This window comes from Girardinichthys multiradiatus, chromosome 24 (assembly GCF_021462225.1).
Source record: "Girardinichthys multiradiatus isolate DD_20200921_A chromosome 24, DD_fGirMul_XY1, whole genome shotgun sequence".
Lineage (NCBI taxonomy): Eukaryota > Metazoa > Chordata > Actinopteri > Cyprinodontiformes > Goodeidae > Girardinichthys > Girardinichthys multiradiatus.
This window is the reverse complement of record NC_061816.1, coordinates 7,356,821-7,378,818: the sequence shown is the minus strand read 5'-3', so window position 1 is coordinate 7,378,818 and position 21,998 is coordinate 7,356,821. Positions and strand designations below refer to the sequence as shown.

Genomic DNA, 21,998 nt, shown 5'->3' with positions numbered 1-21,998 from the left:
TGTTAAATTAATTGGAGCTCTTTTCTCTAAATAAATTAAACTAAATTACTTTGAAGATATGAACCTTTTAAGTGTGACAACAAGTATAAACAGAAGAACTCTACAAAGGTTAAAGCCATTTTTAACAGCACTATATGTAATTCAGCCTGTAAGAACAACTTTGATCCTGTTTGGATTGACTCCTGCACCCGGTTCTTGTTTTACATTAATGCAGTTTTATGTTATTTAATTATTTACGTGGTGAGACCCACGAGTGGATGTAAACCTCTGACTGACACTATATGAAGACTAAGTTAATTTAACTCTGTTAAAAATATTTGTGTAAGTCAGTTACTCGTGTGAAATGTATTTGTAAAATGTTGAATCATTAAAAGGCTTTTATTTTATTGCTCATTTTTTGAATAATTTTGTTTAATTTTTATAAAAATTGGGTTTTACTTGTTTTAGCCTCAAAATGACAGTTGCTGACCTGCAAAATCAGATTTGAACAAAACGTTTTATTTATTTTCTCTGTCGTTTTTTGAGTGTAAAATGATTTTTTTCTGTTTCAAGTTAACAGTGTCGTCTTCCTCCTTTCTGCTTTGACTGAACATTAAGTATTGCTCTGTGATTTAATTAACCTTTTGCTCTCCTGTCTCCTCCATTTCCTCCTCCTCCATTACTAAAGCTCTTCTGAGAAGTCGTATGCATGGCGATCTGCAGGTATGCTTTCTTATTTGTACCCTGTGATATAACATAATGGTTATATCTTTGCTCACTGATTGCAGTTTGCTGCTGTAATCGTCAGTGAGAAGTTTAGGTTGAGGCTTCCTGTAATTTTTTTAAATCCTGTAGCTTCAGATTAAGTTAATTCTTTATAAATTTGCTACTGAGGCGGCATTGTTTTTCCAGCTGAGAACGCCATTATAGCCTCCAGAGGACTGAAGATTTCTGGTACACAGCACCAGTGGGTCAAGCAAAACAAAACAATGTTTCTAACTCTGACCGTGTGCTTGAAATTGGACCCATTTACTATTCTGTCAAAGATCCTTCTCCTCAGATGTCTGGGCTATTATTCACAGCTGTGTTTCCTGCAAAACGGAAGCATCATCGAATATAAAAAACTCCAAATGAAGAAATGATGCCACTTATTTGACTTTGAATCCACAGATGAATGTTTGGCTAACAAGCATGTTGTACGATAGGTGGAGGGTCCCAGGGTGTGGCTGCAGAGGTACCAGGTCACCACTTGGAGGTGGAGGAAGGACTCTACATGCCTGAGGGGGACCGCGCCTCCCTCCATGACAGTGAGGGTCCGTCAACAATGCACAAAGCACACAGAGTGAACAAAAAATTTAAGACAGCAGATCAGATTTTTAGTTTCCCGTCTCTTTACCTCGAAAGCATGTTACAAACATTGTTTTAGTTTTACATACAATTGGTTGACATAATGCCAGGATGGAAAGACATCAGCAAGATAAACTAAGTAGACTATTGCTGCTTCCATAGGATTTTATTGTAAAAGTAGCAGCTAGTAGTAATCAAAAGTACTTGATAAACTGATAATCATCAGTGTGAGCCCCTCTGTGACATCAGCAGGTTTAGCAGTTTGCTGCTCTGGAAAATACAGCTTGGTCTGGACAAAAATGCCAGGGTGGGAAGGCATCAGCAATGACCTTAAAGAAGCACTTGTTGCATCTCATCAATCTGGAGAGATTTGCAAAACCATTTCCAAAACATTTAAAGTCCATCATTTTACAGCACAGAAAGATTTTTCCCAAGATGAAAATAATTAAGAGAGTTGACAATCCTCCAGGAACTCAATTCAGCTTGGTAAATGTTAAAACCCATGAGGATTGGCTTGTTTGAAAGGGTTGAATGAGAAAGCGTTTTCTCCCACAAAGACAATATCAGTACGACAAATGCAAAGCTGCATAGATATGTTTGGCCATAATATATACATAATGTATGTTTGAAGCAGTCCAAATGCAGTATATCAGCACAAACACACCATACAAACTGTCAAGCACGGTGGTGGAAGGGTGATGATATGGTTTGTTTGGGCATCTTGTAGTCATTGAGTTGACCATGAACTCCTTTATTTATGATTTAAGCTGAAATCTGAAACTTGGGTCATCAACTGGACAATGATCCCAAACAGAGCAGCAAATCTACAACAGAATGGCTAAAAGAGAAAAGAATTAGGGCGTTGCAATGGGGCGGTCAAAGTCCAGACCTCAACCTGATTAAAAAGCTGTGTTGGGACATAAAGAGAGCAGTGCAGAAATAACTCCACCAAACCTCACAGAACCTCGGAAAGAAGAGTGGACCAGAATTTGTCCAACAGTATGAGAATCTGAAAAAGTCAGATAGAAAACTGAAAGGTCATTGCTGCTAAAGATGTTTCTACAAGCTGTTGAATCATGGAGGTGTACTAAGTTTTTTTACACACACAGCTTTTCTGTTTTTACTTATATTTTTAATAAATAGTGACAGTTTTAAATCTGCTTTCATTTTACCATGACCGTGTGTACCTTCTAGCTACATTTGCATCTTGCTGTGTTGGTAAAAGCCAAATAAAGACACAAACCTTCTTATGACCACTGTCATGGTGACAAAGACCATCGATTGTTCTTTGTCACAGATTCGACAATGACAACTTAAAAGTGCTCCACATATTCCCATTTGAAAAATGAGTCATAAAACGTTTAAATGTCTGATGTAGCTTTGCCGGATTCCTCTCTGTTATGCTATAGCTCTGCTATACCTGCTGCTAATGCAATATTGATCTGTTTGTTATGAAACATAGTTGTTAGGAGCTACTGTAGCATTTCTTTTTATAATTAAACCTTTATAATTAAAACGACTGAAATAATGATTTTTTCCTACATTTTTAACCTAATTGGTTTCTGTAAACAAGAATTCCAGTGACAAAAAGGTGGTTTTATTTTTATATGTACAACTTCCACACTTCTTCACACCTGGAGCTCTGCATTACAGCTGCAGTCAGTCTCTGTTGGACATTAGGTACCTTCACTGGACCGTTTGACACTTTGGTTCCATCAAGCCTCTTGGCAGCATGTGTTAAACTGCCAAAGATGGGCGGCTGATAGAGCGAAGCAGAGGAGCAGCTGGTGTGGCTGTATAATCGGATTTCAGCGTTTCCTTGTTTCTTTTTCTCCATACTTTAAATAATTTATAGAAATTGTCTCCCTCAGTCGATACTTGATCATTCTGAGAACCGTTTAACCTTAGACGTTTTGCAGTTAATTCCCACTTAGGTAAATATACACAATCTGAAATGTTAAAACAAATTGCCTTTGGGCTTATTTGTATTCCATACGGTTGGAGTGGTTTCAGAGTATAAAAATATCCCCCACATTCCTCCTCCTTCTTCTCTTCCTCATCCTACAGCAGAAAGTAGGACAGCAGGCTGTTTCAGGAGCAACATAAAAGCATAATGCACATATCTGTGTGTACATGTTTGTACAAAAAACGCTACTTAACAAATCTGTGATGATGTGGTGGTATTTTTATTTCTTTTTTTTAGGTTCAGGAGGTCACTCAGCCCACATGACCTCATATTCAGACAGCGGGTACCAAGACAGCAGCGTCAGTTATTACAGCAACCAGAATGTGGTGCGTTCAGAGCCAAGAGCCTCAATATCAAGAAGCCCCAGAGCAGAAGGTCAAGCCTCTGGGCAGGTAGGTTTCATACCTTAGCAGGCAACCTCACCTCAGTGACTAGTAAGAATCCAGAGGAAACTTCTTTCTTCAGAATGATAAGCAGGCTGTGCCAACCACTGGGACAGCAGGGGGAAGAATAGATGATGAATACTTGTCCTAGTTAATAAGTCATGCATCTAACCGGGTGAACCACTGGATCAGCTATTGGTTCAGCTGGTACTGTGCATTCATGTGACTGGAGAGTTACTGGATGGGACTGAAAATATTTAAATGTATGCTCCTGTACTTCAAATAAACAACTTTGACATGAACAAAGAAAATGTTTTGAAACATAAAAACTAAAAATGTTCTTGAAATCAAAGTCTAAAACTTTTTATCCTTGTTTTTTTCTTGTAAATTGTGGTTAGTTCTAGCTTTTGTACTTAATATTATTCTTTATGAGATGTACAGTTTAAATCTAATATCAGAATCAGAATCAGAATCAGAAAAGCTTTATTGCCAAGTACGTTTTTGGACATACAAGGAATTTGTTTTGGCGTAATATTGTTTTTAAAAACAAATTCATCCATCCATCCATTGTCTTCCACTTATCCAAGATTGGGTGGCAGTGGCAACAGGTCCAGGAACGAGCTCCAGACATCCAGCGACATCCTCCAGCTCATTCTGGGGAATCCCAAGGCGTTCCAAGGCCAGACGGGATATAGTCTCTCCAGCAGGTTCTGGGTCTTCCCCGGGTTCTTCCCCAGTGGAACGTGCCTCTAAAATTTCAATGGGAGGTGCCCAGGGGGCATACTGGTCAGATGCCTAAACTACCTCAACTGACTCCTTTTGCTGCTGAGAAGCAGCGGATCTATTTTGAGCTCCCCCCAGATGATGGAGCTTCTCACCCATCTTTAAGGCTGAGTCCAGCCAGCCTCTGCCAGAAACTCATTTGAGCTGCTTGTATCTGGTCATGATCCATATCTATGACCATAGGTGAGGATTGGAACGTAAACAGACCGGTAAATTAAGAGCCTTGCGTTTTGGTTTAGCTCTTTCTTCAACACAACAAACAGGACCAGCGCCCACATTGCTGCAGATGAAGTCCCAATCTGTCTGTCCATCTCCCGTTCCATTCTACCATCACTCATGAACAAGACACCAAGATATTTAAACTTTTCCACATGAGGAAGAAACTTTGCCCCAACCCAGAGGGGCCAGTCCACCTTTTTCCGGGCGAGAACCATGGCCTCAGATTTAGAGGAGCTTAGTCTCAACCCGTTTGCTTCTCCGTCAGGAGCGAGCCACTCCAGTGCACACTCGAGGTCATTGGCTGAAGAAGTCAACAGAACCACATCATCTGCAAAAAGCAAATATGAGATCCTGAGCTTCCCGAACCAGGCGCCTCCACTCCATTACTACAATTGAGATCCTGTCCATTAACATCTCATAGAGGATAGGTGACAAAGGTCTCAAAGTCCAATGAGCGATGGGAACAGGATAGACTTTTTTTCAAGATTGCGGATACAATTCTACCTTTGGGCATACAAGCATTGGATTGCTCTTAAAACCCACCCAGATACCCCATAATCCCACAGCACCCCCTGCAAAATACCTCAGGGGACTCTGCCATAGGACTTCTCTAGATCCACAGAACACATGTAGCATGGCGAAGCATACTCCCATGAGCCCCATAGCAAATCCGCGAGGGTAAAGATCTGGTCCACTGTTCCATGGCCAGGACAAAATTGCTCCTCCTGGATCCAAGGTTCGACTGTCAGTCTGAGTTTTCTTTCTAACACCCAAGGCTAAGCTTCCCTGAGGAGGCTGAGAAGTGTGATTCCTCAATAATTGGAACAAAATTGGTCCGCTATCTTAAAAAACGGGACCACCACCCCAATCTACCACTTCAACTGTGTTGTCCCTGTCCTCCATGTGACACTGAAGAGGTATGTCAACCATGACATCCCCACAATGTCCAGAGCCTTCAGAATCTCAAGTGAATTTCATCCACACCTCGGCAACCTCTGCCAAAGTGATGGAATCGCATTCTCCCGAGTCTTCAGACTCTGCCTCCTCCGATGAGGAGATGGTGGCTGGATTTAGGAGGTCCTCAAAGTGCTCCTTCCACGGCACGATGATGTCCTCAGTCCAGGTCTGCAGTTCCCCTCTCAAAGCATAGACTGCTTGGGATGAATCCTGTTTCCCTTTTCTGAGCCGACAAACAGTTTTCCAGAACTTCCTTACCCTACCAGGAGCTAAATTTCCATACAGCATAGCCCTCAGGATCATAGGGTCAAGCAAACCCTCCACCACATTAAGGTGCCAATTCAATGGAAGAGTCAAAAACAAATACACATACAATTTATTCTGACTGTATAAGATTAAATCAGAGGAAATGATGCCTGTTTTAGGTCATGAACAGATGGTCGGACATTCTCCTTCAGGATTTGTTGGTCGACAGCAGAATGCATAGCTCCACCACAGTGAGAGCATTTAATCACAAATGGCGAAAACATGGAACACTGGTAAACCTTCCCAGGAGTGGCCAGCCGACCAAAATTACCCTAAGAGAGCAATGACAACTCATCCACAAGGTCAGAAACACCCCACAACAACATCCAAAGAACTGCAGGCTTCACTTGCCTCAGTTGAGGTCAGTGTTCTTGTCTCCACCAAAGCAAGAGACTGGGCAAAAATGACCGACATGGAAGAGTTCCAAGACGACTACCAATGCTGAGCAAAAACAACATTAAGGCTCGTCTCAATTTTTCCAGAAAACATCTTGATGATCCCAAAGATTTTTGGGAAAATACTCTGTGGACTGAAGAGACAAAAGTTAAATTTTTCAGAAGGTGTGTGTCCCATTACGTCTAGTGTAAAGTAACACCGCATTTCAGAAAAAGAACATCATACCAGTAGTAAAATATGATGCTGGTAGTGTGATGATCTGGGGCTGTTTTGCTGCTTCAGGACCTGGAAGACTTGCTGTGATAAATGGACCCATGAATTCTGCTGTCTTTCAAAACAATAGTGTCCGTTATAATACAAACCTACATTTAAAAACATTTTGTGTTTACTTGTGTTGTCTTTGTCTAATTTTTTTATTTGTTTGATGATCTGAAACACATAAGTGTGACAAATGTGCAGAAAAATAAGAAATCAGGAAGGGTGCAAACTCTTTTACACACCACTGTACATTTTTACAAACAAACTCAGAATGAGACAAATTGAGCCAAATATGAGTTATGAGACTTGATTTTAGCTGTTTTTCTATTAAAAAAAGCATACATTATGTTTAGTGGGTAACTGAAAGGCAATCCAAATGAATATTTTGGGCGTTTTTGCTTTATTCAGCTTTAAAAACTGAATTCAAAGACTGTCTTTGACCTTGGAAAGCAGATGAAATTTCTTATTGTTCTTCAGTTTCCTTGAAATGAATTATTCGTCTTATTAATGTGGAGCTGAAGCTTTTTAGATGAAAAGCCCTAAAGCCAAAAACACTAATTTAAACCGCTAACACATAATGAGAACTTTTTCCAGTTGCTGCCATCTGTTTCTTTTCTTCTTACTTCGGAATGACAGCAGCTACTAGATGGCCAGTAATTATTGCCATGAGCATCATGTCGAATTATTTCCTACCTTAAAAATGTCACACTATTCTCTCCTTTTACTGTAGCTCATAATTATATGCTCTCTGTGTGACAGATGAAACAGGAATGGCTGATATTAGTGAACTCATTTCAATTTTCTTTTGATTTAAATGATCAAAACCCAGCAGGTTCGCTGGATGGTTGGTGACACTTTTCGTCAAACATAAGCAAATCTTCGTCCCTCTTTACTTATAATTGGATTGGATATTTGACAGTGTAACCAATGCAGATCCTAATGCTTGCAGGATATATAATGTATTATGATTATGAGTAAAATAACAACACATTTTACAGCTTATTTACCAATTAAATTAGATTTTCTTCTGCTTATCTTATTTCTTTATAGTTCATTTAGTGAACCTTTAAAGGTACAACTGTGTCTTTGTCTTGGTTTCTGTTAAGTGGTTCTTGTGTTTTTCTGCATCATAAAGAAGGTTTTCAAGCACATTAGCTCAAATTATTAACATTTCCCACTCGGTACAAGTGCACTTTGATGCACAAATGCAATGACCTGTGAAAATTAAAGGCCATTTATGGAAGGATCAATAAAAGTCCTCTTTATCAGACTAATTAAATGTCACATTTCCACATGATTGGGAAGACTAAGCTGTATTTTATTTTCATTCCCAGGCATCCAGTCGGATGTTGAGGAGAATGGCTTCCCTCCCCTCCAGGAGCCAGTCACCCGGCTGTGGCACCACCGGAACGGTCTCCCCGTCCCGCATCTCTATGCGAACGTCCCAAGGCAGTACGTATGACTCGCCCATCCTGTCTGAGCCCAAACCCCTTGCTGCCATCTTCCCCGGCACCACCATGCCGCCATCCTGCCCATCTCCAACCTCCCCCAGCGATGCCACCCAGGCCCTGGGAAATGGAGGAGGAATTGCCGGCGGGGGGCGCCAGGGCTCAACCCTGTCCTTGATTGAGGGGAGGGCTTTGACAGGGTGTCCTACGCTGCGTTCAGGGATGACGGCGATGCCTCAGCACTACGGCTCCACACTGCCCAGACAGAGTCAGTCATTGGCCTACGGTGCTGATCCATACGGCCTGTACCAGAGGAGTGCCCTGCCACGCCCAGACAGCCTCATAGGTCAGTTAAAAACCTGGAGGTCATCTTTAATTCATTTTAACATGACTGTATACGTTCACAACATATCCTAAATGAGCTAGACTCTTATATCGAAGATTTATATTTTAGCCTATTTTGAAGGTCCACTTAAAAAAACTCTGTTGTAAACTTTTTTAGAGCTGGACATGCTGAATACTACATGGTTTCTTACTTAATGCTCATTTTAAAATGTGGGTAATTTTAAAACCTGCTGAGAACTGTTAGAAACAATGCTGTAGTGATTCCTGCCTTTTCCAGGGAGTTGTTGTGGGTCAGACAAAAAGAACGCAGATCGACTTGGTCAGATGTGCTTCAAAAAATCTTTGGGGCAATGGACAGGGAGCAGGAAAAGATCCACAGCATGATGCAGCCACCACCATGTTTAACAGTTGATACATGTTCTTTGGTTAGACAGTCTCCTGTATCTTCCAAACTTGTTTTTGTGGCCAAAGAGCACAATATTTTTCTAGTCTGACCGTAAAATGTTTTGGCTTGTCCATGGAGGCAGCGGCAAATCTACGATCTTCATTTTGGCAGCAGGGGATTCTTTTGTGCTCTACTCTCAGTCCATGGCGATGTAAAACTGACTTCACAGCATATTCAAGTTGAAGGCAGACAAGGGCTTTGTTGTTCCTTGGTTGTTGCCGAAACATCGTAGTTGCACTTTGACCACATGGTTTTTGCAACCATCAAAAAGCTTCTGCATCATTCTGGCTGGATGTCTGATCACTCCTCCCGGCTTTTAAGCATAATCCCCAGATTTTCAACAGGGCTGAGGTTTGGGAATGCCTTTCTGGGAGCTTAATATTAGTCTGCTTTATCCATCCCAAAACCAGTTTTGAGGTGTCGATCATTGTGATGCTTGAACAAGCTTTTGATGTGAGTTGAAATTGAAAATATATGGAGGCAGTCCTTCATTACTGCATCTACTTTGTGTAATACTGCAGTGCCACTTGCAACTGGGGGGATTTTTGCTGTTGTTTCATGTTCTGGCATTGCCCTCTCTCTTTGCCTTTCTTCTATCTTGTCTGTTCTTGTGAGATTTTGTAGCGCTATTGTGAGACTTGCCACAGTATTCATGCATCAACGTTTCTTTAAGCTGGCTTTAGACAACTCTCAGGTGTTTGTGGGAGCCGGTACAGCCAGGGCTGCTGCGGATGCCTCTCTTCTCGTGTCCAAATCCTTAGCTGACAGTGTGTCAAGAAGTTGGGTTTTATAGATCCCTTTCTGTCATTGCTGTGACTCAACTGGATGGTGAGCTGATCAAAGTCTCGAACCTGAGATCTGTTTAATCCCGACGACTTCTCCAGTGCAGTTGGAGGCACTTTAGCCTGCGACTTTTCCCCCACACTCACTCTAGATATACTTTAACCTATTATTCTGACTACTGTAGACTAACAGTTGAACTCTCACCTTTGCGTTGGCTATAATCATCCTCTGGAGATTGCAAAAACCCGAAGCTTCAATTTACGTCTGTATGCAACTGTAAATATTGTGAAAGAGCTTGGTTGTTTTTTTTACTATAATCTAAATTCACATCCTGCACCATATTACTGTCTCTTATGTGTTTGTTTTAACATGGTATCACTTCCCTCCCCAAGTCAAGCATAGATCTTCTGATACCAGCATGTTAACATTTAGCATCTAGAGCAAATATGCTACACTCACAGCTGAACTATCCTACAACATGATGCTGCCACCACTTTGCTTGACAGTTGGTACGGTGTTGTTGGGCTTGAAAGCCAACAGGTGCAAATTACACTGATGCAAACCAGAAAACATTTGAATTTTCTTGGCCTGATCGATCGTTAAAGCTATTTATTTATTTGTTATCTTGCCATCACCATCGGATCAAAGATGGCTTTATCATTACAAGTTTTTGACATTTACCTATAACCCCACTCACTGCCCAGATGATGGGGAGCTAATTGACATCCCTGGATATCCAGTGCTCCGACTTTGTGCCTCTCTGATTGGGTAAGACAGCTGCATCTTGCTGAGCAACTTGAGAAGGGATTATTTCTGTGCTGCTGCCAGAATCTTCTTTGAGCCCGGCTTACAAATGTCTTTGAGGCTTATTCGGAGCAAATTTCCCACCAAAAAGAAACGCATATGCTGTAGCTTTGAACTGACTGTGTTTAACTTTGGCACAAGCGTCTCTTTATGCGGAAAGGTCTTTCTTCTTCAAATATTAAGACAGATTAATCACTCATCCTGTTTTTATTAACTGCTTATTGATGACTCTCTCTGCTGATGCTGCAGAGACGGATTTACTCCTGCATCCTGGCCAAAGCCGCTCCCTCTGACCCATATAGGTTTGTTTCTGTCGCAAGGCTCTATGGTGCTTCTGCACATGATTTCATCCTGCTCTCACTCCTCCTAAGTGGCATATATGTCAAATTCTGGGTTATCCTGCAGATCCACGACAATCCCACATTACACAAGTGAGATAATAGATGGGGCCACATGATTAGGCCAGTAATGATAGTAACTTAGCTGGTGGCTCCTGGGGATCCGCCAACAAACAAAAGCTGACTGATGAGCTTTTTCATTGTGAAAATCTATATAAAGAAGTGTTGTATTTTTCCCAGACGACCCATAGAACAACATGAAATTAGTAGCTTTGTCGTAAAGCAGGAAATAAAAACATATCGGCTGAAACTACTTTCTACTTCCTATTCATGCAAGCTATAGCGTTAGCACTGCAGCCTGGCTAGCCTAGCTAGAGCTATATTTGAAATAAGGTGCATCAAAAATACGGCAAAATCTGATCTGTTTTCCAGATTTTTCCCTCTATGGCACCAGTTAGACAAATGCTTCCATCCATGAGTTCCTTCAGCAACGACTCATACATTGCAAAATAAGTGGCCACCACCGTGTTTTACGGTTAGTGTGAAGTGCTGATATGCTGTGTTTGGCTTTCTCCAGACACAGTGGTGTGCATCATGACCAATCATCAGTACTTTGGTCCAATCTTTTACATTAATGGCAGCTTTGCAAACCTAACTCCTGCACCCATATTCGTTTTAGAGAGAAGAGACTTCCAAACAGGATTGTAGATCACTGTTTTTCTAATGTCCTGCCCTATTGAGTATGACAGCATTGAGATTGCCACCATATGGTCTTTCTCTCTGTAGACAAACGTACTTCAAATAGTTTGGGCATGGCCTTAAAACCATTCCCAGATTGATGGAAAGCAATAGCTGATTCTCTGTCATTGCTGTTGCTGAGCAGTAGGCTCACCTGTATGCTCCAGAGCAGCAAATTGCCAAATTATGGTTTTATTGAAGTGGTCACACTGATGACCAGTTAATAAAATGTGTCTGTATGCTTCCCTCGTGATGCTTGTGAAAACAGCAAGTTTGCTTTTTCTTCCTTGCTGACTTCTTTCCAACTTGGAATTGTGTAATTTGATATGCTGCAGACTGGCAAACTTCCAAAACTCAAAATCAGCTTTGCTGCTACTTTCATGCGGCAGTTAAATCCTATGGAAGCAGTAAAGTTGGAATTACTAGGACTCTATTCAGAGTCACGATAACTTTCCTTTTCCCCACAATTTTGTTTTAGGTACTTTTGAACCATTACTGTTTCAGAATAGGAATCGTTTTATAATCTTTATTGGCCAATATAAATAAATAACGAGCAGTATGTACACCTGTGTATGCACAGCCAATTTTCTTACATAAAGAAAAGGAAAGCCAGGTAGTGGCAGTGCAATGTGCTTATTTTGTTTCCAGCTGAGTAGCTGACTACTCAGGCTGTAAGGTGTTCATTGTGTTCATCAGAGAAACAACCCGGAGGGAAGAAACTGTCTCTGTGGCAGCTGGTTTTAGCAGACAGTGCTCTGTAGCACAGACCTGAAGGTTAAAGTCTAAACAGTTTGTATCCAGGGTGTGTGGGGTGTGCAGAGATGTTAGCTGCCCTTTTCCTGGATGGAGGGAAGGTCAGCCCTGATGATCTTCTCTGCCGACCTGATTGTTCATTGTGGTTTGGACCTGTCCGCTTTTGTGGATGAGCTAAACCAGACAGTGATGGATGAGCATAGGACAGACTGAATAATAGTGTAGAAGACGACCAGCAGGTCCTGGGGAAGGTTATACCTCTTTAGTTGCCTTTAGTGAGTCTTTAATTTAGTTGCCCGTGTCTATGTGTGAGAACAATCTCACGTCCCAAGAAAGGGTGGTTTCTAGGATCCCGAAATGATCCACTGTCGACACAGTGTTGTTGAGAATGGTGAGGGTGGGAAGTCCACCATCATCTTTACAGTCTTGAACGGGTTAAGCTCAGGGTGGTTCTGACTGCACAGGTGGATCAGATAATCCACCTCCTGTCTATATACAGGCTGTATGCAAACTTCAGTAGTTTCACAGACGGGTCCGCTGAGGTGCAGTCATTTGTGTACAGGAAGAAGAGGAGTGGCCAGAGAACACAACCCTGGGGGGGCGCCGGTGCTGATGGTTCTTGAGCAGGAGAAGATGCTACCCAGTCTCGCCTGCCACTACCGGTCAGTTGTAGGAAGCTGGTGATCCACCAACAGGTAGAGGCTGCCACTCTCAACTGGGTGAGCTTCTGCTGGAGGATGTCTGGGTTGATGGTGCTGAAGGCTGAGCTGATGTCAGCAAACAGGATTCTGACGTACATCCCTGGGTTGTCGAGGTGTTGCAGGATGAAGTGTAGTCCCAAGTTGACCGCATCATCTGCCGACCTGTTTGCATAGTAGGCAAACTGCAGGGGGGCCAGCAGGGGGCCTGCAATGTCCTTCAGGTGTTTTAACACCAGTCACTCAAAGGATTTAATGACCACAGACGTCAGGGCGACAGGCCTGTAGTCATTTAATCCCGTGATGGTGGGTTTCTTGAGGACAGGGATGATGGTGGAGCGTTTGTAGCGTGCAGAAACCTCACACAGCTCTGGTGACTTGTTAAAGATCTAGGTCAAGATGGGAGGTAGTTGGTCAGCACAGACTCTGAGACAGTAAGGGGGAAATACCATCAGGTCCTGGAGCTTTCCTGGTCTTCTAATGCTGAAAGAACCTATTTACATGTTCCTCAGAGATCTTTAATGCAGGCAGGGGGTCAGAGTGGAAGGGGTTGCAGAGTTGTTGTTGAGGGATGCAGGTAGTGCTTGTGTGTGTGAGTGAGGTGTGAACTGTTTATTTGATGCTTTTAACAAAACAGTACCTGGATTTTTTAAAATAATGTTCATGTTTTCATTGGATTTTGCCATCCAGAAATATATCATTTATATGCAATGACACACTTAAGAACTTACTTTAATAGATCCGATACATCAGATTTATAAAGAAAACATTGACTTCATAGGTGAGATAATGATTTTTGAAAAACATGCATCAAAACTGATTTGTTTGCAGTCTGTTTTTAATTATCATCCATACTAATTAATGTCCTGTAAGTGTTTAAAATCCAAGACCTTAACCTTTCTCAAGGTATTGTCTGTAGGTAATACCCAACACCTGAAAAAACAGGATGTTTGCTGCACTAATCAAGTTCAAATCCTGCAAGAGCCAACTTATAGTATGTATGGCTAATTACATTTATATTTATTTAGTCTGATGGTGTGCAATTGTGTGAAAATAAAAGAAACTAATTTATAAAAACTGAACCATGCAATATTAAAGATATTAGTGGCTCCTCCAAGTCAGCTCCTCCAAGTCCGAGGCCATGGTTCTCGACCGGAAAAGGGTGGCTTGCCCTCATCAGGATGGAGGGGAGTTCCTGCCTCAAGTGGAGGAGTTTAAGTATCTCGGGGTCTTGTTCATGATTAAGGAAAGAATGGAGCGGGAGATCAACAGACGGAGCGGTGCGGCTGCCACAGTAATGGGGGCGCTGTGCCGCTCCGTTGTGGTAAAGAGAGAGCTGAACCGAAAAGCGAAGCTCTCAATTTACCGGTCGGTCTAAGTTCCTACCCTCACCTATGGCCATGAACTTTGGGTCATGACCGAAAGAGCGAGATCCTGGATACAAGCGGCTGAAATGAGTTTCCTCCGTAGGGTGGCCGGGCACTCCCTTAGAAAAAGGGTGAGGAGCTCGGCCATCCGGGAGGGGCTCGGAGTAGAGCTGCTGCTCCTCCACATTGAGAGGAGCTAGTTGAGGTGGCTCGGGCATCTATATTGGATGTCTCCTGGACGCCTTCCTCAGGAGGTGTTCCAGGCACGTCCCACCGGGAGGAGGCCCAGGGGACGGCCCAGGACACGCTGGAGGGACTATGTCTCTCGGCTGGCCTGGGAACGCCTTGGGCTCCCCCCGGAGGAGCTGGAGGAGGTGTCTGGGAGAGGGACGTCTGGGTGTCTCTATCGAGTCTGCTGCCCCCACAACCCGGTCCCAGATGAAGCGGAAGACAACGAGTACCAGACAAGATATTGGTGGCCTAATGTGCTTGGACAAACATAGAAAAGAATTTCTTCTCCTTGGGACTTTGAAGGATTAAACTCCAAGTCGCTTAATATTTAATAGAGTTTAATAACATCCAGTTTCATAACTGCTGTAACAATAAATGGGTCGGTCCAAACCTCTCTGCTTCAAGCATCCCACTGTTTCCTTCTGGCATATTGTAGCATTTTTTAGGCTTAAAATCCTGTAAGATCACAGATTTGTTTTTTTGCAGCTAAGCTTTAAAAAGGAAGACCTAAATTTCCAACTTTGTCCCAAGCTCACATTTTTATGTTCTGCTGTTGATTTTAACAGGAAATTTATGTAAATCATAAAAGAGAGAAGCGCAGCTGAGAAATGGCTCCTTTATCACCAGCTTTATGTGCAAATCTTTTGCTTGAGCTGCTCAACTGATCCACCGAGGCTACCCTCCCTCCCTCTTGTGCCCTGAAGCCTCTTTATAATTGGAGAGCTCTTTGAGCTGATCTGCTGCGAGATTGGAGGATGGAAAAACCCTTTGCCCTGTTTGTTTGACTTGCTGATGCTGAGGCCTGCAGGAAAGTCTGAATGACCATGGTCATGGTGCATTTTCTCTGCATTGCATGCAGGGTTTTTTGCACAAAGTCTCCATGAATAAGAAGTTTTCTTAATACAATATATGATTTTGCAAGTTAAAACAGAGAAGACCTCCACAAAAATTGTGTTGCTGGTGTGCAAATGCTAAAACCAGATCATTAAAATCCTTTGAACTGGTCTATAATAATAATTAGACAATAAGGTGAATGTTTGTGCTGATTTGTGTACCTGCAGGGCTGCACAGCTCATACGCTGGTCACGGGACGCAGATAGATCCAGAGCTGAGGGCTGCCTTGTCGCCAGACTGCCAGATGACGCCTGTTTTTGACGACCGCTCCTTCCAAAGCCCCCTGTACCACAGCCCCACCCATGACCCCCAGGGCTCCCTCTACAGAGCAAACACAGGTACCACACCTTAGAACTACCAGATATGGATTCAGTCCTTAAATATTTTTATGAATACAGTGTGTTGCAAAAATGTTTCTGTATCCTTCAAGCTCTTTTTATTTTTTATTTTGTCACGCTACAACTGCAAAGTTAAATCTATTTTACTGGGAATTTATGTGACGAAGCAACATCAAGTATCTCTGCAAATCTAGACGCCATTCTTCTTTCCAGGAAGCAAAAGCTCAGTCAAATTGGTTCTGATCACCAATGTTGAAGTCTTGCCAAAGACTTCCAATGGGATATAAGTCTGGACTTTGACTGGGCCGATCTAACACATGAATATGCTTTGATCTAAGCCATTCCATTGCAGCTCTTGCTCCAGCATTTAAGTCCCCCCATTTTCCCATCAACTTTGAACTGCTTATCTGTTCCTGCTGAAGAAAAGCACCCCACAGCATGATGCTGCCACTACCATGCTTCACATTGGGATTGGTGTGTTCCGGGTTCTGAAGGTGATTGGTTGCAGTGGATTTTATCTCGATCAGGGCTCTGCAAAATGCTAAACAATTGAGCAGATTTTTATTAAATATAAAGGTAATAACAAATGCTAGCTTTGGCAGTTTTTCTTGGGTGTTTTCATGCAACATGGGCATAACATTTCCACAAAGAAAAACACTGTTAATGTAAGGAGTATACATTTTTTATGATGTTTTGACAGTGGATTGCTTTTGTGACGTCATTTTCTATAAAACGTTTATGTTCCATTGAAATAATTGGATTCTACCTAAAAACAAAAGTAAAATTATTTAATTGTTTGATTAAAAAAAATCCTATTGTAGGAATTATAAAAACAAGCTATTTTATTTGTTTTTTATTTGAGTCATGTTGCTTTTGTGGCTCTAACCATATTTTTTTTAGCTGGACCAAAGGCAAAATGGCTGTTAGGGTTGTAAAGGTTACTGACCCCTGATGTAGGGCTGTCAGAGTAAAGGGGAAATGCACGCTGCATTGTTCAGATTTTCATTCATAGAACATTTTTCCTTCCACTTCATGGCACTATAAACCCAAAAGATCAGAGGAGCAGTCAGCACATCCACATCAACTCCAGTACCAAAGTTGTCTCCAACTAGAACTGATTTTGACAAAATTTCCCAATTTCACCAAATAAACTACAAAATCTTAGAAGAAATCGTACAGCAACTAAGCTCTTCTTCCTGCTGTCTCGATGTTTTACCCACAGCCTTCCTTAAGAAAGCTTTTCCTGTAATAACTTCTGATTTAACAAAAATAATAAACGTGTCCCTTTTGTCAGATGTTTTCCCCCAGGCACTAAAAACAGCAATTATCAAACCTCTATTGAAAAAGAGCAACTTGAACAAGCTGCTACTACAGAACTACAGGCCTATATCAAACCTCCCCTTCATCAGTAAGATTATTGAAAAAGCTGTGTTTCAACAGTTAAACAACTTCCTAACAACGACCAACTGCTTCGATGTCTTCCAGTCAGGCTTCCTGCTCACCACAGTACAGAGACTGCTCTTGTCAAGGTGTTCAATGACATCCATATAAATGCTGACTGTGGAAGAACCACGGTGCTGGTATTATTGGACCTTAGTGCAGCATTCAACACTGTTGATCACTCCATTTTATTAGAACACCTGGAAAACTGGGTCGACCTTTCTGGTACAGCACTCAATTGGTTTAAATCCTACTTGGAGGACAGGTACTTTTTTGTGTCAGTAGGTAACTTTCCATCAGAGACCACAAAAATCACATGTGGCGTTCCCCAAGGGTCCATCTTAGGGCGCCTCCTATTCAATATCTACATGCTCCCCCTAACTCAGATTTCAATAAACAACAATGTAAGTTATCATAACTATGCAGACGACACACAGCTATATGTTATGATGTCACCAGGTGACCATGAACCCATTCAAGCGCTGGGTAAATGCTTAGAAGAAATCAATGCATGGATGGGCCTAAATTTTCTTCAGCTGAATCAAAACAAAACTGAAATAATAATCTTTGGACCAAAGGAAGAGCGTTTAAAAGTTAGCACACAGCTTCAGTTAATACAGCTAGAAACCACCAGTCAGGCTCAAAACCTGGGTGTAGTGATGGACACAGACCTGAACCTTCAGAGGCACATAAAGACAGTAATAAGGTCGGCCTTCTATCACCTAAAGAACATCTCCAGGATTAAAGGACTAATGTCTCAGCAGGACCTTGAAAAACTAATTCATGTGTTTATCTTTAGTACAATTTATTACTGCAACGGTGTCTTCACAGGTCTGCCTAAAAAGTCAATCAGACAGCTGCAGAACGCTGCTGCCCGCGTCCTCACTAGAACTAAGAAAGTGGAGCACATCACCCCGGTTCTAAAGTCCCTACACTGGCTCCCTGTAGCTCAGAGAATAGACTTTAAAATACTTCTGTTAGTCTATAAATCACTGAATGGCTTAGCACCAAAATACATTACAGACTTGTTGTCAGTGTTTCAACCACCCAGACCTCTCAGGTCTTCTGGCTCAAATCTACTCTGCACACCCAGAACCAGAACCAAACATGGAGAAGCAGCTTTTAGTTCTTATGCTCCACTAATCTGGAATAAACTCCCAGAAAACTGTAAAAGCACCAAAACCCTAAGTTGCTTTAAATTATGATTAAAAACTTATTTGTTTAGAGTGGCCTTTGACTGTGCCATCTAAACATTATTAGTTACGTTTTCAGTCCAATTTTCCTTTCATTTTCTTATCCATCATTCTATTCTCTTTATTTTTTTCAATTACCTCTGTTGTTTGATTTTCTGTATCATTGTAACGTTTTTCCTTATTTATAGCGCCTTGAGTGCCTTGTTGCTGAAAAGCGCTAAAATAAACTTGACTTGACTATATGCTGTGTTCATGTACGACTATGAATTGTCCTGATGTTTTGACAAGAATTAGCTACCCAAATAAGCTGTACTAGTTAATCCAGTCCCAGTTTTAGAAAGAAAATTATTTTTGGCATCAGTCTTCAAGAACAGATGACTCCAGATTTCTTACAGTGCTGTAATTTGCATCAATACTTTATTTGAATTACAAAAACAGCCCTGATTTTTACCAAAGTTCATCACTCCCTTGGTCTTAAGACCAAGCTCCGTTCTCCTCAGATCATTTCTTTTAAAATCGCTCTGGAAAATGTGGTTTGCAGGCTGGGAAGCTGTGATTATTACTGCTCCCTGAGGTCAGCTCTTAATTAGGCTGCAGCCTTTCATTTTCCTTTGCAGCTTCCTAATGGAAAGAATTAAAGCTGAGCGCTCTGTGGAGAGCAATAGTGAAAGACCCAAGGAGCCATTTTAATTTTGTTTAGTTGTTATTTAAGCTGCCTTTCAGACACTGCGTTCAATTTAAATGGTTCACAGCCTTTTAAAGCACATAATATGTCTCATCTTTGTGCCTGTGTTTTGTAGTCTTTAATGCTACTTCTTGATCCAAAACCTGTTTGCTTTGTCTTATTGCACCCTCAGGTATGGGGACCCTTCCTCGGACCACAAGCCATTGCGGCACGCTGCCGTACCAAAGAAGCAGCTACGGGCTGAGCTCAGCAGCTGCTTACGTCGACTCCATCAGGGTGTCCACTGAGCCTGTATACTCCCACAGGCACTCTGCTCTGGTGGACCGGGTCATCACTCGCACGCCATCTATCGAAAGCATCCATAAGGACCCCAGGTACTTTTGTTTTAAGTCAGCCACATTGGATTTTTTTTTAGGGTGAACGGTGTGTTTAGAATAGATTTGAAACTGGACTTTGACTTGGCCACTCAAAAACCTTCCCTATGTAATTCTGAGACATTTAGAGATGGACTTGTTGGTGTGCTTGTGACATTGAGCTTAATGCCGCAAACTGATGACATTCTCCATCAGGATTTTTTGCTGGAGAGCAGAATTAATGGTTCCATCAACCACAGCAAGACGTCCAGGTCCTAAAGCAGCAAAGCAGGCCCAGACCATCACACTACCTCCACCATGTTTGACTGTCAGGATGATGTTAGGTGCTATTAGTTTTACCCCAGATGCAACGTGATGCACACTACGGCTTCAGCTCTCTCCATGTGTGGATGACGGTTCTAAATGTGGTTCTCCAGAGACCCAAAGCTTAGAAGTGTCTTCATAACTCTTTACAGACTGTTGGATGCCATGACTCATCTGTTCTTGCATTTATTTCGATCTGGACATGGTGTTGTTCTGCAGTAATCAGAATTTGGTGGCTAGGGTAACTGAACCAAAATATTTGGTTAATCACTGTTAATTTATGATTTAGGAACAAGTGGGTAATTATTTTTTCACATAGAACCAGGCTGGTTTGGATAATTTTTCATCATTTGAAAACTAAACAACATTTAGTGTTTCCACTCAGGTTATCTTTGTCTGATATAAAAATTAGTTTGATGATCTAAAACATAAGTAAAAGCAAATCTGTAAGGGGGCAAATACTTTTTCACAACACTATGGATTTAAAGTCTGCCCTACATATGAGAAAGTAAAACTGTAACAAGCCTCAGGTCATTCTATCTCAATATAACAAGATAATGACGTTATTACTGCAACAAAATAAGCTAAAAACTGATAATAAAATTAACAACTCACATCTAGAAAATTAGATGCATTGTTTTGGAGTTTATGACTGGAGCCTGCAGACGCATGCATTTACATACAGTTTCTGTGGTTCTAAGAGTGGGTTTTTACACTGTTTTGGAGCTTTTAATGCTGAACTTTAACGGCATTACAGTAAATATTTGTGCTTTGGGAGATACTTAGAAATTTATGTATGTAATTTAGAAATGGAAGTTAGGTCGAGTTGAAAAACGAATGAAATGAAATCGACCTGCAAAAGCTACAAACTGACCTGCAATGAAAATCAAAGTGCCAGGAACTGTCTCTTTGTCTCTCCTCAGGGAGTTTGCATGGCGTGACCCTGAACTGCCAGAGGTCATCCACATGCTGCAGCATCACTTCCCCTCCGTCCAGGCCAATGCAGCCGCCTACCTGCAGCACCTGTGTTACGGAGACAACAGGGTCAAGGTGGAGGTAAGGTGGCGAAGACCGCTGAGCAGCAGTCTGGATAAAAACAAGCGTCACTCTTCATGTACGAAAACCTGCTGCTGCGCTTCCAGGTCCTACTGAAGGCATTTACCCTCAAGGTTGATGTAGTAAATACAATTATATTATCCTAAAACCAGTTATTTAAGATATTTTTCATTTTACTTGGCATGGTCTGCCGTTGTGTATCAGTGCTCTGGGCATTCTCAGCTTATAGAATTTAAATTTGACTCTTTATGAAATGAGTCAGAGCCAAAGCACCATGTGCACCAAACAAACTTTCCCTGACATCGGTGCCAACATTTCTGCAAACTCTGTCCTTGCTCTGCTTCCACTGCTGTAGCTAACACTATCACTGTGGCTTCGATACGAAAGGTATTTTAATGCTGCTGCTTTGCTTGAAGATGGACCTTTAATTTTTCCTTTGGACATGCCCCCGCTCGTTTTGCCAGAATCAGATGTTTTCAGCCGCGGTTTGAACATGGATAGAAGAGGAGAAACAGAGGAGATGCTTTTGCATTTGTGTTTTTTGTTACAGAACGTGTCAGAAAAACAGCACTGCATAAAACAAATAGCAGTTTAATAGCCTATAAATAACACTAAATCCACAGACTGAGCAGAATTAGGAATATCAGGATATACATTGTGCCAAAGGAATGACATGAACTGTCTGGTCTTGGATCTGTAGGTTTGCCACCTGGGAGGGATCCAACACCTGGTGGACCTGCTGGATCATAAAACACCTGAGGTCCAGAAGAGCGCCTGCGGAGCTCTGAGGAACCTGGTGTACAGCAAAGCCACCGACAACAACAAGGTGGCGCTGAGGAACTGCGGTGGTGTTCCTGCTCTGCTGCGCCTCCTCAGGAAAACAACCGACAACGAAGTTCGCGAGCTGGTCACCGGTAGGTCTGTTAGCTTCGGTTAAATCGAAGCTAACAGATAGATACTTAGATAAATGCTTTTCTGAGGTATTGATATTGTCCAGAACAATAGTTTTCTTTATGATTCAATATGATGAGACTTGTTATACAATATGTTGTGTTACGAAATATTAATTAGTGATTAGTCACGTTTTGATATACTTATATAGTATACGATTTGAAATATTTTAGAGCAACCAACATATTGAATTGCAATCATCTCAGTTTCAATGTGTGTG

The 21,998-nt window shown here is 41.8% G+C and overlaps 1 protein-coding gene across 4 annotated transcripts in view; it reads left to right on the top strand.

Annotated features, from left to right (window-relative positions):
* LOC124861726 (plakophilin-4-like) overlaps positions 1-21,998 on the top strand; it is a 51,570-nt gene that overhangs the window by 13,207 nt on the left and 16,365 nt on the right. For 3 of the 4 annotated variants that reach the window (XR_007036728.1, XR_007036727.1, XM_047355653.1), the window contains exons 4-11: positions 668-702; positions 1,185-1,292; positions 3,530-3,684; positions 7,929-8,388; positions 15,606-15,776; positions 19,267-19,468; positions 20,695-20,827; positions 21,528-21,741. Coding sequence is in view for 2 of the 4 variants with exons in the window: in XM_047355653.1 (XP_047211609.1) it covers positions 668-702; positions 1,185-1,292; positions 3,530-3,684; positions 7,929-8,388; positions 15,606-15,776; positions 19,267-19,468; positions 20,695-20,827; positions 21,528-21,741 (1,478 nt within the window). In the remaining 2 variants the exon portion in view is untranslated. The remainder of the gene's footprint in view (positions 1-667; positions 703-1,184; positions 1,293-3,529; positions 3,685-7,928; positions 8,389-15,605; positions 15,777-19,266; positions 19,469-20,694; positions 20,828-21,527; positions 21,742-21,998) is intronic. The other variant, XM_047355654.1, reaches the window with a different exon arrangement.